Raw genomic sequence first — 19,054 nt, forward strand, 5'->3', positions numbered from 1 at the left:
TTTGCCTTTCGCTTCTCTTCTCAGCTATTTGTAAGGCCCCCTCAGACAACCACTTTGCCTTCTTGCATTTCTTTTTCTTGGGGATGGTTTTGGTCACCATCTCTTGTACAGTGTTACAGACCTCTGTCTACAGTTCTTCAGGCACTCTGTCAGATCTAATCCCTTGAATCTATTTCTCACTTCCACTGTATAATCATAAGGGATTTGATTTAGGTCGTATCTGAATGGCCTAGTAGTTTTCCCTACTTTCTTTAATTTAAGTCTGAATTTTGCAATAAGGAGTTCATGATCTGAGTCATAGTCAGCTCTCGGTCTTGTTTTGCTGACTGTATAGAGCTTCTCCATCTTTGGCTGAAGAGAATATAATCAGTCTGATTTCGGTATTGACATCTGGTGATGTCCATGTGTAGAGTTGTCTCTTGTGTTGTTGGAAGAGGGTGTTTGCTATAACCAGTGCATTCTCTTGGCAAAACTCTGTTGTCCTTTGCTCTGCTTCACTTTGTACTCCAAGGGCATACTTGCCTGTTACTCCAGTCATCTCTTGACTTCCTACTTTGCCTTCCAGTCCCCTATGATGAAAAGGACATCTTTTTTGGGTATTCTAGAAGGTGTTGTAAGTCTTCATAGAACCGTTCAACTTCAGCTTCTTTGGCATTTAGTGATTTGGGCATAGACTTGGATTTTTGTTATATTGAATGATTTGCCTTGGAAACGAACAGAGATGATTCTGTCGTTTTTGAGATTGCTCCCTAAGCACTGCATTTTGGACTCTTGTTGACTGTGAGGGCTACTCCATTCCTTCTAAGGGATTCTTGCCCACAGTAGTAGGTATAACAGTCATCTGAATTACATTCTCCCATTCCCATCCATTTTAGTTCACTGATTCCTAAAATGACAGTGTTCACTGTTGCCATCTCCTGCTTGACCATGTCCAGTTTACCTTGATTCATGGATCTAACATTCCAGGTTCTTATGCAATATTGTTCTTCATAGCATTGGACTCTACTTTCAGCACCAGACACATCCACAACTGAGCATTGTTTCTGCTTTGGCCCAGCCTCTTCATTCTTTCTGGAGCTATTTCTCTGCTCTTCCCCAGTAGTACATTGGACACCTGCTGACCTGGAAGTCTCATTTTCAAGTGTAATATGTTTTTGTCTTTTCATACTATCAATGTTACTTTCATAATAATTATATCTATTATCATTAGAGGTCTCAGTATACTGTAGTTGTTAGTACAGTGATTCAGTGGGCTAAATATTGAACTTATAATTCAGAATTTATGAAAAGTAATGAAAGTAGTCAAAAGTAATAGTTTTCTACTCCCTCCCTTTCTACCCTCTGTCTTGCTCCCTATAAGCAAGTATGTTTTTAATGGAAAATATTTTTCCCAGTATTTTAAAACAGTATTTTATTGAAAAGCTCAAATGTACACACAAAGTAGAAGATATAGTATGATTCCCCTATTTACTCATCACTCAGCTAGAGTAATCATCAACTCACCACCACTCTTGTTTATTCTATATCTCTCCTAAGCAATCCCATGGATTATTTTCAAACAAATCCAAAAAGTATTATTTTGCCCATAAATATTTCAGTACATGTCTCTTAGAGACAAGATTTTTTATTCCAAAAAACCCTATTATTATACCCAATAAAATTTAATAAAGATTTTTCTAAAATCATAAAATATCCAGTCTTCCCTCCCTGTAACTTTTCACACTTATCCTTCTCCACCCTGCTTCTTTCCAGTTGGTTTTTAGAATCAGCATTAAATTTGCACCTTGTACTTTGTTAATATATTCTATAGTTTCCTAAATTCTGCATTCTGATAACTACATCAGAAGTGTATTGTTTAATACAATACTTTGTCCTCTGTTTTTTCAGAAAACTAGTAGTTAGATTTAGAAGCTTGATCTGATTCAGGTTCATTTTTGTCAAGAATAATTCATCAGCGGTATGGTGTACTTCCATCAGGAGGCAGTAATGTCTGTTGTTTCTCTTCTGTTGTGTAGTGCCCTTTGATGATTGTTATCCCTAGGTCCATTATTTCTGTGGAGATTTGCATATTCTAACTCTGTATTCCTTCTTTGTTTATTAACTGGAATAGAGAGAAGCTTTCATAAACGATTTGGTCACTCTGAAGTATACTTTGTCTGAGAAAGTCGTGACTCTTCCCCTTTATTTAACAGTTTTCAGAATAATGAGTTGGTTCTCTTAACATCCTTTAATGATGACTGTTTTTTTTTAATATTGTGAATTCATGGGTTTTAACATACTTAGTGACTTTCAATCCTTTGTAGTTATTATTCTTACTGAAGCACAGTGTCCTACTTTTGGCTAGTAGGAGCCTCTTTAAGTGGTTCTGAGTCTTTTGGCATGAATGCAGCAGTTTTAAGAGTTTTATTTGGTTTCTGATATGACAAGTTATCCAGGTTTGTCTTGTATAGTTCCTGCTCTAGAACTGGAATCAGCCATTCCTCTGAGGAGCCCTGTTTCCTTTTAGTGGAGAGTGTTATTTAGAAATAAGAGTCTGGATGTTACAAGTGCTCATTGCTATTGCATTGGCATTGTTTCTAGACCTTTTAAGTTGACAGAGCTATGAAGTACATTTTTTTAAAAAGAAAGTACATAATGAGTTCATACTGATATTTCCAATTGCTATTTAGGATTATAGTGTCTTACTTAGCTTCTTTTTTTTTAAACTTAGTTTCTTGATTTTATATTTGTGTCTCTGGTTCTAAAAATCTTGGGGCTAAACATTAATATAATGAATAACCTCTTTTATCCTAAAAATTATTTTTATAATAGTTTCATAATATACCAGTATCAATATTATTGCAAAGAATGATTTCTAAAAATGGTTAGGAATTTTTTTGCAGTTTTGTTCTTAAAAGTATATCCCACTAGGAATGTACAGTCAAAATATTGTTTCAGTATTATTAAAATGTTATTTTAAAATTATGGCAAAAATTCCTTTCTCTATGATTATGCTGTCAACTTGATACAGTTAGATTTATTTGCTTCTATTTGCTTTTGATTTTTGTGATTGCTTCCCTCTTACCCATTTTGATTTAATGTTGTTTTATAATTACGTAAAATATTGACATGGTTCTGAAGTCAAGTCAAATCTACTAAAGGAACTGTCTTTGGATAAGTCTAGCTTCTATCTCTGTCTTTTACACGCTGTTCTCTCCCTTCCCCTGTAGATAACTATTTTGTTTATTTATATTTTATCCTTCTGATTGTAGTTGTTAAGTTGCTAAGTCATCTCCTTGTGACTCATGGACTGCAGCACACTAGGCTTCCCTGTCCTTCACAGTATCCCAGAGTTTGCTCAGATTCATGTTCATGTCCATTGAGTTGGTGATGGTATCTAACAAATCCTTTGATAGACATGTATGTATGCATGTGTGTATGTATATAAATATGTATACAAACATTTTTGATAAATGTATGTATGCCTGCATGTACACATGTATTTTATTGAAGCATTATTTATAGTATTAGTTTCATGTGTACAACATAGAGATTCAGTATTTTTATAGATTATACTCCATTTAAAATAATGGCCATATGGCCCTTTGCTGTACAATATATCTGTGTTGCTTATTTATTGTATACGCAGTAGTTTGTATCTCTTTATCCCCAACCCCGTTCTTGTCCGTTCTTCCCTCTCACCACTGGTAACCACTATTTTCTTCTCTATATCTGTGAGCTTGTTTCTGTTTTGTTATATGTATTTGTTTGTTTTATCTTTTAGATTCCTCATGTAAGTGATAGCATAAAATATTTGTCTTTTCTTTTGGTTTTAAAGTCTTCCCTGGTGGCTCAGATGGTAAAGCATCTGCCTACAATGCGGGAGACCCAGGTTTGATCCCTGGCTTGGGAAGATCCTCTGGAGAAGGAAATGGCAACCCACTGCAGTACTCTTGCCTGGAAAATCCCACGGACAGAGGAGTATTGTAGGCTACAGTCCATGGGGTTGCAAAGAGTTGGACACAATTGAGCAACTTCACTTTCACTTTCTTTCTTTTGGTTTTAAAATAGAAGCAAATAGGTATTCATACCTATTTATCTAAGAATATCTTACCTGTTTATCTAAGAATACTTATAAGAATATTCCTATCTATTTATCTAAGAATACCTGTTTATCTAGGAACCTGCCCCAAGGCTCTTAGATAGTTGGTAACATTCCATATGTATACTTTTCTCCACCATTTTTTGGAAAATAATAGTTTACTTTATTCTGAGATCACTACAGTTAACTTTGATTACTATATTCTTGCCTGGAGAATCCCATGGACAGAAGAACTTGGTGGGTTGTAGTCTTTAGGATCACAAAGAGTTGGACATGACTGAGTGTGCATGCTTATGATTTGTTGTTGTTCAGTCGCTCAGTCGTGACCGACTCTTTGAGACCCCATGGACTGCAGCATGCCAGGCTTCCCTGTCCTTAACCATCTCCCAGAATTTACTCAAACTCATGTCCATTAAGTCAGTGATGCCATCCAGCCATCTCATCCTCTCATCCCCTTCTCCTCCTGCATCAGGGTCTTCTCCAGTGAGTTGGCTCTTCTCACTAGATGGCCAGAGTATTGGAGCTCCATCTTCAGCATCAGTCCTTCCAATGATTATTCAGGACTGATTTCTTTTAGGATGGACTGGTTGGATCTCCTTGCAGTCCAAGGGACTCTCAAGAGTCTTCTCCAACAGCACAGTTTGAAAGCATAAATTTTTTGGTGCTCAGCCTTCTTTATGGTCCAACTCTCACATCTCTATATGACTACTGGAAAAACCATAGCTTTGACTGTATGGACCTTTGTCAGCAAAGTAATGTCTCTGCTTTTGAATATGCTGTCTAGGTTGGTCATAGCTTTTCTTCCAAGGAGCACATGTCGTCTAATTTCATGGCTGCAGTCACCATCTGCAGTGGTTTTGGAGCCCAAGAAAATAAAGTCTGTCTCTGTTTCCATTGTTTTCCCATCTCTTTGCCATGAAGTGATGGGACTGGATGCCATGATCTTAGTTTTTTGAATGTTGAGTTTTAAGCTAGCTTTTTCACTCTCCTCTTTCACCTTCATCAAGAGCCTCTTCAAGAGTTCCTCTTCACTTTTTGCCATAGCAGTGGTGTCATCTGCATATCTGAAGTTATTGATATTTCTGCCAGAAATCTTGATTCTGACTTGAGCTTCATCCAGCTCAGCATTTCACATGATGTACTCTGAATATAAGTTAGATAAGCAGGGTGACAGTATATAGCCCTGATGTACTCCTTTCCCAATTTTGTACCAGTCCATTGTTCCATGTCCAGTTCTAACTGTTACTTCTTGACCTGCATACAGGTTTCTCAGGAGGCAGGTAAGGGAGTCTGGTATTCCCATTTCTTGAAGAATTTTCCACAGTTTGTTGTGATCCACACAGTCAAAGGCTTTAGCATAGTCAATGAAGCAGAAGTTTTTCTGAAATTCTCTTGCTTTTTTCTGTGATCCAGTGGGTGTTGGCAATTTGATCTCTGGTTCCTCTGCCTTTTCTAAATCCAGCTTCTACCATCTGGAAGTTCTCAGTTCACGTACTGTTGAATCCTAACTTTAAGTATTTTGAGCATTTCCTTGCTAGCATGTGAAATAGGAGCAATTAATTGCACGGTAGTTTGAACATTCTTTTACATTGCCCTGATTTGGGATTAGAATGAAAACTGACCTTTTCCAGTCCTGTGACCACTGCTGAATTTTCCAAATTTGCTGGCACATTGAGTGCAGCACTTTCACAACATCATCTTTTAGGATTTGAAATAGCTCAGCTGGAATTCCACTAGCTCTTTTCATAGTGATGCTTCCTAAGGCACACTTGGACTTCACACTCCAGGATGTCTGGCTTTAGGTGTATTTTTAAATTTATTTAATTTTTTTCCAGTCATACATATACATGTATCCATTTTCCCCCAAACTCCCCTCCCATCCAGGCTGCCACATAACATTGAGCAGATTTCTATGTGCTCTAGGGTAGGTCCTTCCTTTTTTTTTTTTTTTAACCCAACCTAACATTATATCCTTGGAGAAGGCAGTGGCACCCTACTCCAGTACTCTTGCCTGGAAAACCCCATGGACAGAGGAGCCTGACGGGCTGCCGTCTATGGGGTCGCACAGAGTCGTTCTTCACTTTCACTTTTCAGTTTCATGCATTGGAGAAGGAAATGGCAACCCACTCCAGTGTTCTTGCCTGGAGAACCCCAGGGACAGGGGAGCCTGATGGGCTGCCGTCTGTGGGGTCGCACAGAGTCGGACACGACTGAAGCGACTTAGCAGCAGCAGCAGCAGCAGCATTATATCCTAGAGATCACTCCATAGCAGTATATAGACATATTCTTTATTTTTTTAGCTACATGGTATTATTCAGTTGGTGCATATACTTTATATTCAACCTGCCATCTTTGATGGACATTTGGGTGCTGCAATGAAATGCCTTGTGCATGTATCTTTTCCTGTTTTTAAGGCTGTTACTCATAACCATTTTTGTTTTTATTTGTCATGTTTACTTCCATATATCTTAATCATATGCTTATATCACTGTATTAGTTTGGTAGGCTGCCGTAAGAAAATACTATGGAGTGGGTGGTCTAAACAATGGGAATTTATTTTCTCACAATTCTGTCAAAAATCATGATCCAAAATCAAGTTTAAGATCAAGGTGTTGGAAAGTTTGTTTTCTTCTGAGGCCTCTTTTTGGATTGCAGATGGCTGCCTTTTGGCTGTGCCCTCTGTGTGTGCACATCCCTGGTGTCCCTTTGTGTATCCAGATTTCTTATAAGGATACTAGTCAGATTGGATTAGGGCACACCTTAATGGTGTCATTTTAAATTCATTTTGTTAAAGGCCCTATCTTCAAATACAGTCACATCCTGAGGTACTGGGACCTAGGGCTTCAACATATAAAGTTTTGGATGGGGAGGGGGCAATACAGTTCAGCCTACAATAATTAATTCTTGATTCATCAGCTTCACATATTGTCTGTTTCTTATACAGAAATACTACATATACTCTCTGTTTCACAGATATGTGAAGATTTATCTCATATTATATATTACCTCCCTGACTCTGCCTTTCAGTTTTTGTTAGTTATATTATACTCTTTTTGATTTATGTTAATGATTATTTAAATTTAAATTTATTTATTTGTATATATTTAAGTATTTATTTCTTACTCTATCAGTTTTGGAGAGTATATATTTTTTAAATTAATTAATTATATTTTTGGACTGTGCTAGGTCTTCAGTGCTACATGCAGGCTTTATCTAGTTGTGGTGAGTAGGGCTGCTACTCTTCTTTGCTTCTCCTTGTGGTGGCTTCTCTTACGTGCAGCACAGGCTCTCGGCAAGCGGGCTCAGTAGTTATGGTGCATGGCCCAGTTGCCCCACGGCATGTGGGATCTTCTCAGACCAGGGACCAAACCTGCGTACCCTTCATTGGCAGGCAGATTTCCAAACACTGGACCACCAGGGAAGTCCCAGAGAGTATATCTTTACGTTCAACTCCTTGAGGATATTAGTACCTTATCATCCTCTCTCCCTTTCTTCATCATTAACCTTCCAACTTCAGTTACATCTAACGTTTGCATTTTTGGCTTTATTGATTTCAAAGAATGGTAACTAAAAGCATTTTATTGATTATGACTGCGATTTAATTCTGTGGATAATAATGATATATCTCTTTATGTTTTCATCTATTAGCTGTCCTATTTCCTCAGGTATTCTGTTTGTTGAGTAGTGGGTTGTCCTTTCATATTACTGGTTTCCCTCAAAAATTTGGTGATTCTTGCTTATATTTGATTTGAGAGTCCTTGATAGTTTTCTGTGAATAGTGTGTCACACTGTTTACTGTAACCCGAGTCCAATAACTGATCGAGAATTAGGAGCAGAGATTTTGCATTGACCTGTGTTGTCAGCCATCTGGAACTTTATTTTTTTTCTAGTCTAAGTGATCATACTCACTGTTCCTTTCTGAGGAGGAGGGGAAAGTCTTTTGGGAGTGAAGCCTACTGCCTGGTACTCTACTGTTCACATCCAGAATGTTTCCATGTTTTGCATTTTTGTGCATTTTAGCATGTAGGTTTTTGCCCCAGTCCATTTGCTGTCTGTTTTTCAGAGGTTCTTCATAATTTCCAATCAACTAAATACTTTGTTTTTTCAGGACTATTATTAATATGAAAATATGCATATAATATTATTTCTATTAAAATACGTAAATTCCTAGAAATGATATATATGATCTGTATCATAATATATATTTATATGATATTAAATATCATTTCTAGTATATCATAGTATATACTATATATACATATCATTTCTAGGGATTTGTAATAAAAGGGGTGGCTATAGTGTATACTCAGTCCTCCATCTTGACTCAGTTCTTGTTTGCTTCCACAGTATTTATACGTATTACTCATCAACTATTTATTTAGATGTCTTTCAGTTATAATAGTGTGAGCTTCTTTGGGGTACCTGGCATGTAATGGATATATAATAAGTATTTGCTGAACTAAGAAAATTTTTATTAGAGATATAATTAAATATCAGATCCCAGGTATGTTGACTTACAATCTAGTGTTTATCATAGAAAAATTTCTTTAAGTATGTGAGGCATTAATTTTTAGAACTTTCTCTTCTTATTTAAATTATCCCAATGTTTTCTTTTCATATTTCTTAGAAGATGTATTTTCAAGTCTATTAATTTTTTATTATTGCTTTTAAGACCATTTTTCTTTAATTATGGAGTTCCATGCAGAACATAGGATTCTAATAAATGCTGTTACTTTTTTGTTTTCTGAGGATTACACTACTGAATCTGGACAGAGTATAAATATTTTACCTAATATAATCATCAGCCAATTTAGAAGAGGTGTGAATTTTAAAAATTTATTAATTTTTAATTGGAAGATACTTGCTTTACAATATTGTGTTGGTTTCTAACATACATCAGCATGAATCAGCCATAGGCATATGTATTTCTCCACCCTCTTGAACCTGAACCTCCCTCCCACCCCATCCAACCCTTTTACATTGTTACAGAGCACCAAATTTGAGCTTCTTGCATCATACAGCAAATTCCCACTGGTTATCTGTTTTACATATGGTAATGTATATGTTTCAATGCTATTCTCTCAATTGTCCCACTGTCTTTTTTTCCCCCACTGTGTCTACAAGTCTGTTCTCTATGTCTGCATCTCCATTGCTGCCCTGCAGGTGGGCTCATCAATGCCATCTTTCTAGATTCCACGTGAAAGTGAAAGTGTTAGTCAGTTAGTCATGTCTGACTCTTCGTGACCCCATGGACTGTAGCCCTCCAGACTCCTCTGTCCATGGAATTAATTCTTCAGGCAAGAATACTGGAGTGGGTTGCCATTCCCTTCTCCAGGGGATCTTCCCGACCTTCCCGACCCAGTGACTGAACCCAGGTCCCCTACATTGCAGGCAGATTCTTTACTGTCCAAGCCACCAGGGAAGCCCTAGATTGCATATATATGCGTTAATATACTGTATTTATCTTTCTCTTTTTGAGTTACTTCACTCTGTATAATAGGCTCTAAGTTCATCCACCTCATTAGGACTGACTCAAATGTTTTCCTTTTTGTGGCTGAGAAATATTCCATTATATATAGATACCCAAACTTCTTTATCCATTCATCTGTCAATGGATATCTATGTCCATTGTCTTAGCTATTGTAGATAGTACTGCAATGCATGTTTGGGTGCTTGTGTCTTTTTCTGTTACAGTTTCCTCAGGGTATATGCCCAGTATTGAGACTGTTGGATCATATAGTAGTTTTATTCCTAGTTCTTTAAGGAATATCCATATGGTTCTCCATAGTCACTGTATCAATTTACATTCTCACCAACAGTACAAGAGAGTTCCCTTTTCTCTACATCTTCTCCAGCATTTATTGTTTATAGATTTTTTGATGATGATCATTCTGATTGGTGTGAGGTGACACCTCATTGCAGTTTAGATTTGAATTTCTCTAATAATGAGTGATGTTGAGCATCTTTTTGTGTGTTTATTAGCTGTCAGTATGTCTTCTTTGGAGAAGAAGATCTGTTTAGATCTTCTGCCCACTTTTTGTTTGAGTTGTTTGTTTTTCTGGTATTGAACTGCATGGGCTCCTTGTATATTTTAGAGATTAATGCGTTGTCAGATATCTCATTTGCAATTATTTTCTCCCATTCTGAGGTTTGTCTTTTCACCTCATTTGTAGTTTCCTTTGTTGTGCAAAAGCTTTTAAGTGTAATTAGGTCCCATTTATTTATTTTCATTTTTATTTCCATTACTCTAGGAGGTGAATCATAGAGGATTTGCTGTGATTTATATCAAGGAGTGTACTGTCTATGTTTTCCTGTTAGGAGCTTTGTAGTTTCTGGCCTTACATTTAAGTCTTTAATCCATTTTGAGTTTATTTTTGTGTGTTGTGTTAGGAGGTGTTCTAGATTCATTCTTTTACATGCAGCTGTTCAGCTTTTCCAGCACCATTATTGAATAGGCTGTCTTTTATCCATTGTATATCCTTGCATCCTTGGTCAAACATAAGGTGCCCATATGTGCGTGGGTTTATCTCTGGGCTTTATGTCTTGTTCCATTGATCTGTATTTCTGTTTTTGTGTCAGTACCATATTGTCTTGATGACTGTAGCTTTGTATAAAGTCTGAAGTCAGGAAGGTTGATTCCTCCAGCTCTGTTTTTCTTTCTTAAGATTGCTTTGGCTATTTGAGGTCTTTTGTGTTTCCATGCAAATTATGAAATTTCTTGTTCTAGTTCTGTGAAAAATACCATTGGTGGTTTGTTAGGGATTGCACTGAATCTGTAGATTGCTTTGGGTAGTTTAGTCATTTTCACAATGTTGATTGTTCCAATCCAAGAGCATGTTATATCTCTGTGTCATCTCTGATTTCTTTCATCAGTGTCTTATAGATTTCTACATACAGGTATTTTGTCTCTTTACATAGGTTTATTCCTAGATATTTTATTCTTTTTTTTTTTTTTTGCAGTAGTGAATGGGATTGTTTCCTTAATTTCTCTTTCTGATTTTTCATTGTTAGTGTATAGGAATGCAAGGGATATCTGTGTATCTTTTATTCCAATCTGCATTCCTTTTCTTTCTTTTTCTTCTCCGACTGCTGTGACTAGGACTTCCAAAACTGTGTTGAATAATAGTGGCAAGAGTGGGCACCCTTTTCTTGTTCCTGATTTTAGAGGAAATGCTTTCAGTTTTTCACCATTGAAAATAATGTTTGCTATGGGTTTGTCATATGTGGCCTTTAAATGTTGAGGTATGTTCCTTCTATGCCTACTTTCTGGAGAGTTTTTATTATAAATGAGCGTTGAATTTTGTGGAATAGCTTTCTCTAGATGATTGGTATTTTATCTTTCAGTTTGTTAATATGGTATATAGCATTGATTGATTTGCATATACTGAAGAATCCTTGAATCACAGGGATAAAGCCCACTTGAACATGATGTATGGTCCTTTTAATGTTGTTGGATTCTGTATGCTAGAATTATGTTGAGGATTTTTTTCATATATGTTCATCATTGATATTGGCCTGTAATTTTCTTTCTTTGTGGCAACTTTGTCCTTTGTCTGGTTTTGGTATCAGTGTGATGGGGGCTTTGTAGAATGAGTTTGGGAGTTCTCCTTCCTGTGCAATTTTCTGGAAGAGTTTGAGGACAATAGGTATTAGCTCTTCTCTAAACTTTTGGTAGAATTTGCCTGTGAAGCCATCTGATTCTGGGCTTTTGTTTGTGGGAAGATTTTTTTATTACAGTGTTGATTTCCATGCTTCTGATTGGTCGCTTCATTTTTTCTGTTTCTTCCTGATTCAGTTTTGCAAGGTTATATTTTTCTAAGAATTTGTCCATTTCTTAGAGGTTGTGTGTTTTATTGGCATAGAGTTGCTTGTAGTAGTCTCTTGTGATCCTTTGTATATCTGTATTGTCTGTTGTAATTTCTTTTTCATTTCTAATTTTATTGATCTGAGTCTTCTCTTTTTCTCTTGATGAGTTTATCTAATGGTTTATCAATTTTGTTTATCTTTTCAAAGAACCAGCTTTTTAAAATATAAATTTATTTATTTTAATTGGAGGCTAATTACTTTACAATATGGTATTGGTTTTGCCATACATCAACATGAATCTGCCACGGGTGTACACGTGTTCCCCATCCTGAACCCCGCTCCCACCTCCCTCCCCATACCATCCCTCCGGGTCATCCCAGTGCACCAGCCCCAAGCATCCTGTATCCTGCATCGAACCTGGACTGGCGATTTGTTTCATATATGATATTATACATGTTTCAATGCCATTCCCCCAAATCATCCTACCCTCTCCCTCTCCCACAGAGTCCAACAGACTGTTCTATACATCTGTGTCTCTTTTGCTGTCTCGAACCAGCTTTTAGATTTATTTATCTTTGCTATTGTCTCCTTCATTTCTTTCATTTCTACTCTGATCTTTATAATTTCTTTCCTTCTCCTGACTTTGGATTATTTTTGTTCTTTTTCTAGTTACTTTAGGTTTAGGGTTAAGTCGTTTATTTGATGTTTCTCTGGTGTCTTGAGGTAGGATTCTGTTGCCATAGACTTCCCTCATAGCACTGCCTTTACTGCATCACATTGGTTTTGAGTTGTTGTGTTCTCATTGTCATTTACGTCTAGGTATTTTTTGATCTCTTTAAATTCTTTGGTGACCTCTTGGTGATTCTTAAGTATATTATTTATCCTCTATGTGTTTGTGTTTTTATATTTTTCCCCATAGTTGATATCTAATCTTATAGCATTATGGTCAGAAAAAATGCTTGAAATGATATCTGTTCTTTAAAATTTACCAAGGCTTGATTTGTGACTCAGATGTCATCTCTCCTGGAGAATGTTCCATGTGCACTTGAGAAAAAGTGCAATCTACTGTTTTGGATGAAATGGCCTTTATGTATCAAGATATCAATTAGGTCCAACTGGTCCAATGTATCATTTAAAGCTTGTGTTTCTTTATTAATTTTCTGTCTGGATGATCTGTCCATTGGTGTGAGTTGGGTGTAAAAGTCCCTCACTATTACTTTGTTACTGTTGCCTTCTGTATTGAGGTGCTCCTATGTTGGGTACACATATATTTATAATTGTTATATCTTCTTGGATTGATCCCTTGATCATTATGTAGTGCCCTTCTTTGTCTCTTCTAACAGTCTTTCTATTTTATCTGATATGAGTATTGCTGCTCCAGCTTTCTTTTGATTTCTATTTGCATGGAATATCTTTTCCAAGCCCCTCACTTTCATTCTGTATGTGTCTCTAGGTCTTAAGTGGATTTCTTGTAGACAGCCTATATAGGCATCTTGTTTTTATATCCATTCAGCCAATCTGTGTCTTTTGGTTGGAACATTTAATCCATTTATACTTAAGGTAATTGTTGATATATATGATCCTATTACCGTTTACTTTATTGTTTGTGGTTTGTTTTTTTAGTCCTTTTCTTTTGTCTTATGCTTCCTGCTTAGAAAAGTTCCTTTAGCATTTGTTGTAAAGCTGGTTTGGTGGTACTGAATTCTCTTAACTTTTCCTTGTCTGGAAAGCTTTTGATTTTTCCTTTGAATATGAATGAAATCCTTGCTGGGTAGAGTAATCTTGGTTGTAGGCTTTTCACTTTCATCACTTTAAGTATATCCTGCCACTCCTTCCTGACCTGCAGTTTCTGTTGAAAGATCAGTTGTTACAGGGATCCCCTTGAATATTATTTGTTGCTTTTCCCTTGTTGCTTTTAATATTTGTTCTTTGTGTTTAATTTTCATAAGTTTGATTAGTATTTGTCTTGGTGTGTTTCTCCTTGGGTTTATCCTGTATGGGACTCTCTGGGTTTTCTGGATTTGGGTGGCTATTTCCTTTCCCATGTTAGGGAAGTTTTTGATTATAATCTCCTTCAGTATTTTTCCTACCCTTTCTTTTTCTCTTCTTCTTCTGGGACCCATATAATTCAAAGGTTGGGTATGTTTAACGTGATCCCAGAGTTCTCTGAGACTATCTTCTTTTCTTTATTCTGCTCTGGTTCAGTTATTTCCACCATTTTGTCTTCAGCTCACTTATTCATTCTTCTGCCTCAGTTATCCTGCTATTGGTTCTCTCTAGTGTATTTTTAATCTCAGTTATTGTGTTGTTCATTGCTGATTGTCTCTTCTTTATTTCTGCTAGGTCCTTGTTAAATATTTTTTTTAAGTTTGTTGTCATTAATGATTGTTGAATTTTATTGAATACTTTTTTCTGTATCTATTGAATTGTTCCTATTTTTTCATTTTAATCTGTTAATATTGTGGATTATTTTACAGATACTCTTGTTAAACATTTTTGTATCTTCTTGATCTGTGACTCCAGTCTATTTATCTGTGCTTCCATTTTACATCTTAGTCTTTGGATCATCTTTACTATCGTTAATCTTGATTTATTTTTGAGGTAGACTATTTTCTCTTCATTTGTTTTGTCTTGTGAGTTTTTACCATGTTCTTTTACCTGCTGGATGTTTCTCTGTCTTTTCCTTTTATTTAATTTACTGTGTTTGGGTTCTCCTTTTTACAGGTGGGAAGGTTGTAGTTCCTTTTAACCGTGGAGTCTCCCTTCCCTAGGTGGGGTTGGACCAATGCCTTGTGAAGGTTTCCTGGTTTGGCAGATTTGTGCCTGTGTTCTGGTGGATGGAGCTAGATCTTGTCTCTCTGAAGGACAGTGCTGGGTCCAGTAGTGTGTTTTGGGGTGTGTATGGGTTTGATATGGCTTTGGGCAGCCTCTCTGCTAATGAGCAAGGTTGTGTTCCTGTTTGCAGAAGTTTTGGTGTGAGGCATTGACACTGTAGCTTGCTGGCCTTTGGGTGGGACTTGGTCTCAGTGTTAAGGCCTTTGGGAGAATTTTCATCAATTAATGTTCCATGGGGTTGGGAGTTCTCTGGGATCCAAAGTCCTAAACTTGGGTCTTCCACCTTTGGGGTTCAGGCCTGACCCCCCCTTACTGTAGGACCAAGACTTCACAGGTCACACAGCAGAGAAGACTAATGGTGAAAGCTCCACTGAACAGCCCAGAACACCCAAAGAAACTTACACACTTACAAACAGAAGAGAAAAAAAAGAGAAAAGAAATAAAATTAAGATAAAAGCAGGAGTCAGAAGAGAACAGTCAAGCCAATAGACAAACCCATAAGTGAAAATGAATACTAAAAACTAGACTAGCAAAAATACAAAATAAAAAACATGGGGAAAATGTAATACAATTTTAAAATACTGTAAAAATAGGGAAAAAATTAATTTATTTTATAAATAGGTTATAAAAATAAAAATTAAAAGAATAATGGAGAAAAAAACAACATGGGAAAAAATAGCAAAGTATATATTGAATGGTAATATGAAAATATTCTTGTAATTCCTCCACTGACCTTTCCACACTGTGTGCTCTAGTCAATCTGGCTATTCAGAAATTCCTCCAATATTTCTAGGAAGATCTGTGGAGCTGTTCTGTGCAGTGTGTCTGAGACTCATATCTTGCCTTCCTCCAGCTTGTACTTGCTCCTAAAGTCCACAGTTGCTCCTAAGCCCACAGTCTCAGGCTAATTGTGGGGATTTAATCTACTGCACCTGCTATAGGAGTGCTTCTCTCCTTTGCTCACACATCCTCTGGTGTTCCACTTTGGTTTTGGCCCTCCCTCTGTTTGTAGGCTGCTCTCTGGTGTCTGTTCCCAACCCAGACACAAGGCAGCCTATTAGGGCTCACATGCTCAGTTGGACACAGTTGGGGTGTGTGGGGAGTGCCTGCTGGAGCCAAGACCTGTGGTAAGTTTCCACAGTCTCAGGTGGCTCATGTACTTCCCCATGGGAGCTGGCCCTGAGTTGTGGGTCCCTCAGCAGAGTCAAACTACTCAGTCTCCCAGGAAGGTGTCGGCAGTGACCTGTGCCTGCTCACAACTTGGTGGCACTTGCAACCCCTGGGGTTGAGATTGTATTGGCCTCCTGTCCTCTGCCTCTAGCTCTTGCAGTGTCTTTGCTACCTTTGTAGACCGCAGCTGACTCATCCCACCTATGGCACTGGCAAAGGTGAGGTCCTGCATTCTGGGAGTGTGTAGTTAGAGTGTTCCCATAGCAGTGATCTCTTGCCTCTCTGGCTAGCCCATGATTTTCCCTGGACTCCCTCAGCTGTGTTGTTCTAGTCCCCTCAGAGTATCTTGATGGCAGCCAACCCTGATCCTCTCCCTGGGGTCTGACCCCTGAGGCCTGAGCCTGAGCATCTAGCCCCAGTTGTCGTGAAGGGCATGTAAGCTGCTTCTCTGCTGAAAAGTGCTGTTTGACAACGAACTCAGGTGAATTCTCTCCGTTTTGCCTTCTAAGCACCTGTTGCTGTTTTTCTCTCGGAGGTTCCAAAGCTCCCCCCTGACCCCTCCTCTGAGAGGGTTTCTGAGTGTGTGGAAACTTTTCCTCTTTGGTGATTCCTTCCCAGGGGCACAAGTCCCTGTCCTGAAATCTTGTCTATTTTCTTATCTTTTATCTTTTGTTGTACCTTATTGTAGGGAGGTTGGCTTGCCTTTTTGGAACTCTGGTGTTCAGCAGGCATTCTGTAGAAGTTGTTCCATATTCAGATGAATTTTTGATGTATTTGTTGGGTGGGGAGGGTAATCTCCCCATCTTATTCCTCTGCCATCTTGAACGTCTTTGAGGTGTGAATTTTTAACAATTATTTTGTACCTTCTTTCTTCCAGATGAGTATGAAAACAGGAAAAGGATGGGTGGATGTTGGAAATGTGGCACTTGCTGATGATTTTTTTCAATCTGCCATGACTGTAAGTTACTGTTGATTTTTAACTGTTAGTAGCAATTGTGGTTATTCTTACCATTACATTGTGTTGTGTTATATTTTCCAGAGTCTGGAGCAGTTATATTCCAAATTAACTCAGAGGAGCCCCACTGAGGAACATGTGGTTATGCAGAAGAATACTGTGGAGAGGGACCTTTTGAAAGTGCTTTCTTACCAAGCAGAAGCAGTAGGTATCATAGTCACCAGAGCTTTACAGTGTGGCATTTTCTATATGTAAATGCAAAAGTGATGAGATATAACCTATTAGAAGAAAGTCAGGTGTCATTGGTCTTTTATTGCATATTTTATTTAACCTTTTTAATCTCTGTTTTATAGCTGAAGGTGACATTACTAATGGTAATTGGTATTTATTGGGGTAGATGAAATTGAAAAGACTTAGATAACTAATCCTTATTTTCAACCACTGCATGTAATATCTATCATTTATTTGTGGCAGTGGTCTCTATTTGAAACACCTATCTCTGTGACTCTCTTACGTTCATAGTATGCCTAAAGTGTGTTGGTCGTTCATTCATTTCTGACTCTTTGTGACCCCGTGAACTGTAGACTACCAGGCTCTGCTGTCCATGGAATTCTCCAGGCAAGAATACTGGAGTGGTTTGCCATTTCCTTCTCCAATACCTAAAGTATTGCCCCAAAACAGCCTTCACATTTGCAATTATTCTGAGTTGTTTGCTAATATTTTCTAAAAGTGTGCTGATGTCAGTGTTCAGAGTTGTACTTTACCTCCGTTTGGCTTATAGGTTTCCTTCTTTTGTCACCAAGCTGTTCGGTGTGCATTTTAAGTTGACAAAATATAAGCTGGGATGAGTTTGCTCTCTGAAATTATGTAATTCTGGAAATGAAAGAGAATTTAAAAATCATCTAATCTCATTTTTTAACATCTTCACAGAAATATAATTCATATACTGTAAAATTCACACATTTAAAATATAATTCAATGGTTTCAGTATATTCATACAGTTGAGAACTTCTAGCACAATCTTAAGTTTAAAACATTTTCATTACACCCCAAACAAATCCCCTATCCATTGCAGTCACTCCCTATTCCTCCTGACTGCTAGCAACTACTTTCTGTCTTTATAGATTCATCTGTTCTGGACATTTCATATAAATGAGATCGTATAACAATTAATCTTTTGTGCTTAGCTTCTTTTACTTAGCATGTTTTCAAATTTAATCTATGTGGTGAAAGTCGTTCAGTCATGTCCAATTGTTTGTGACCCTATGGACTATACAGTCTCCAGGCCAGAATACTAGAGCGGGTAACCTTTCCCTTTTCCAGGGTATCTTCCCAACCCAGGGACTGAACCCAGGTCTCCTGCATTGCAAGCAGATTCTTTACCAGCTGAGCCACAAAGGAAGCCCAGTCTATGTTGTAGCATCTATCAGTATTTTTATTATCAAATATTATTGTACTATATGGATATACCACATTTTGTTTATCCATTCAGCTATTAATGAACATATGGATTGTTTTCAATTTGGAGCTATTGTAAATAATTCTACTGTGAACATTCATGTACAGATTTTTACATGTACATGTTTTTATTTCTCTTGGATACATACCTGGAAATATAATTGCTCAATAATAGGATAACTCTGTTTAACCTTTTGTGAAACTGCTGGACTGTTTTCCACAGTGGGTTTGTACCATTTTACACTTCTGCCACTAGTCTCTGAGGGCTCTGATTTCTTCATATCTAGGAATTTTATAGATTTAGAGTTTCCATTTAGGACTTGACCCATTTCAAGTTAATTTTCATGTATGGCATGAGATGAGAGTCCATTAGCATTCTTTTGCATGTAACTCTCCAGTTGTCCTAGCACCATTTGTTGAAGACGGTTCTTTCCCCATTGAATGGTTTTATCACCCTTGTCAAAAATTAATTGATCAGAAATGTGAGGATTTATTTCTGAACTGTTGATTCTGTTCCATTGATCTGTATGTTTGTCCTTATACCAGTGCTATGGTGTCTTGAGGACAGTAGCTATGTAGTCAGTTTTGATATAAGGAAGGGTGAATTTTCCAGCTTTGCTATTTTTCAGGATTATTTTACTTTCCTGGGTCTCTCACATTTGCATATGAATTTTAGGAAAAGCTTGTTAATTTTTGCAACAAAGCCAGCTGGGATTTTGATAAGAAAACCAATGAATCTGTTTGAGGAG

The 19,054-nt window shown here is 37.3% G+C and overlaps 1 protein-coding gene across 1 annotated transcript in view; it reads left to right on the plus strand.

The window, feature by feature from the left end:
• Nucleotides 1-19,054, plus strand: part of TEX11 (testis expressed 11) — a 249,949-nt gene that overhangs the window by 35,978 nt on the left and 194,917 nt on the right. The window contains exons 6-7 of the mRNA XM_018044046.1: nt 16,770-16,850; nt 16,932-17,051. Coding sequence (XP_017899535.1) covers nt 16,770-16,850; nt 16,932-17,051 — 201 coding nt within the window. The remainder of the gene's footprint in view (nt 1-16,769; nt 16,851-16,931; nt 17,052-19,054) is intronic.

This window comes from Capra hircus (genome assembly GCF_001704415.2).
Source record: "Capra hircus breed San Clemente chromosome X unlocalized genomic scaffold, ASM170441v1, whole genome shotgun sequence".
Taxonomy (NCBI): domain Eukaryota; kingdom Metazoa; phylum Chordata; class Mammalia; order Artiodactyla; family Bovidae; genus Capra; species Capra hircus.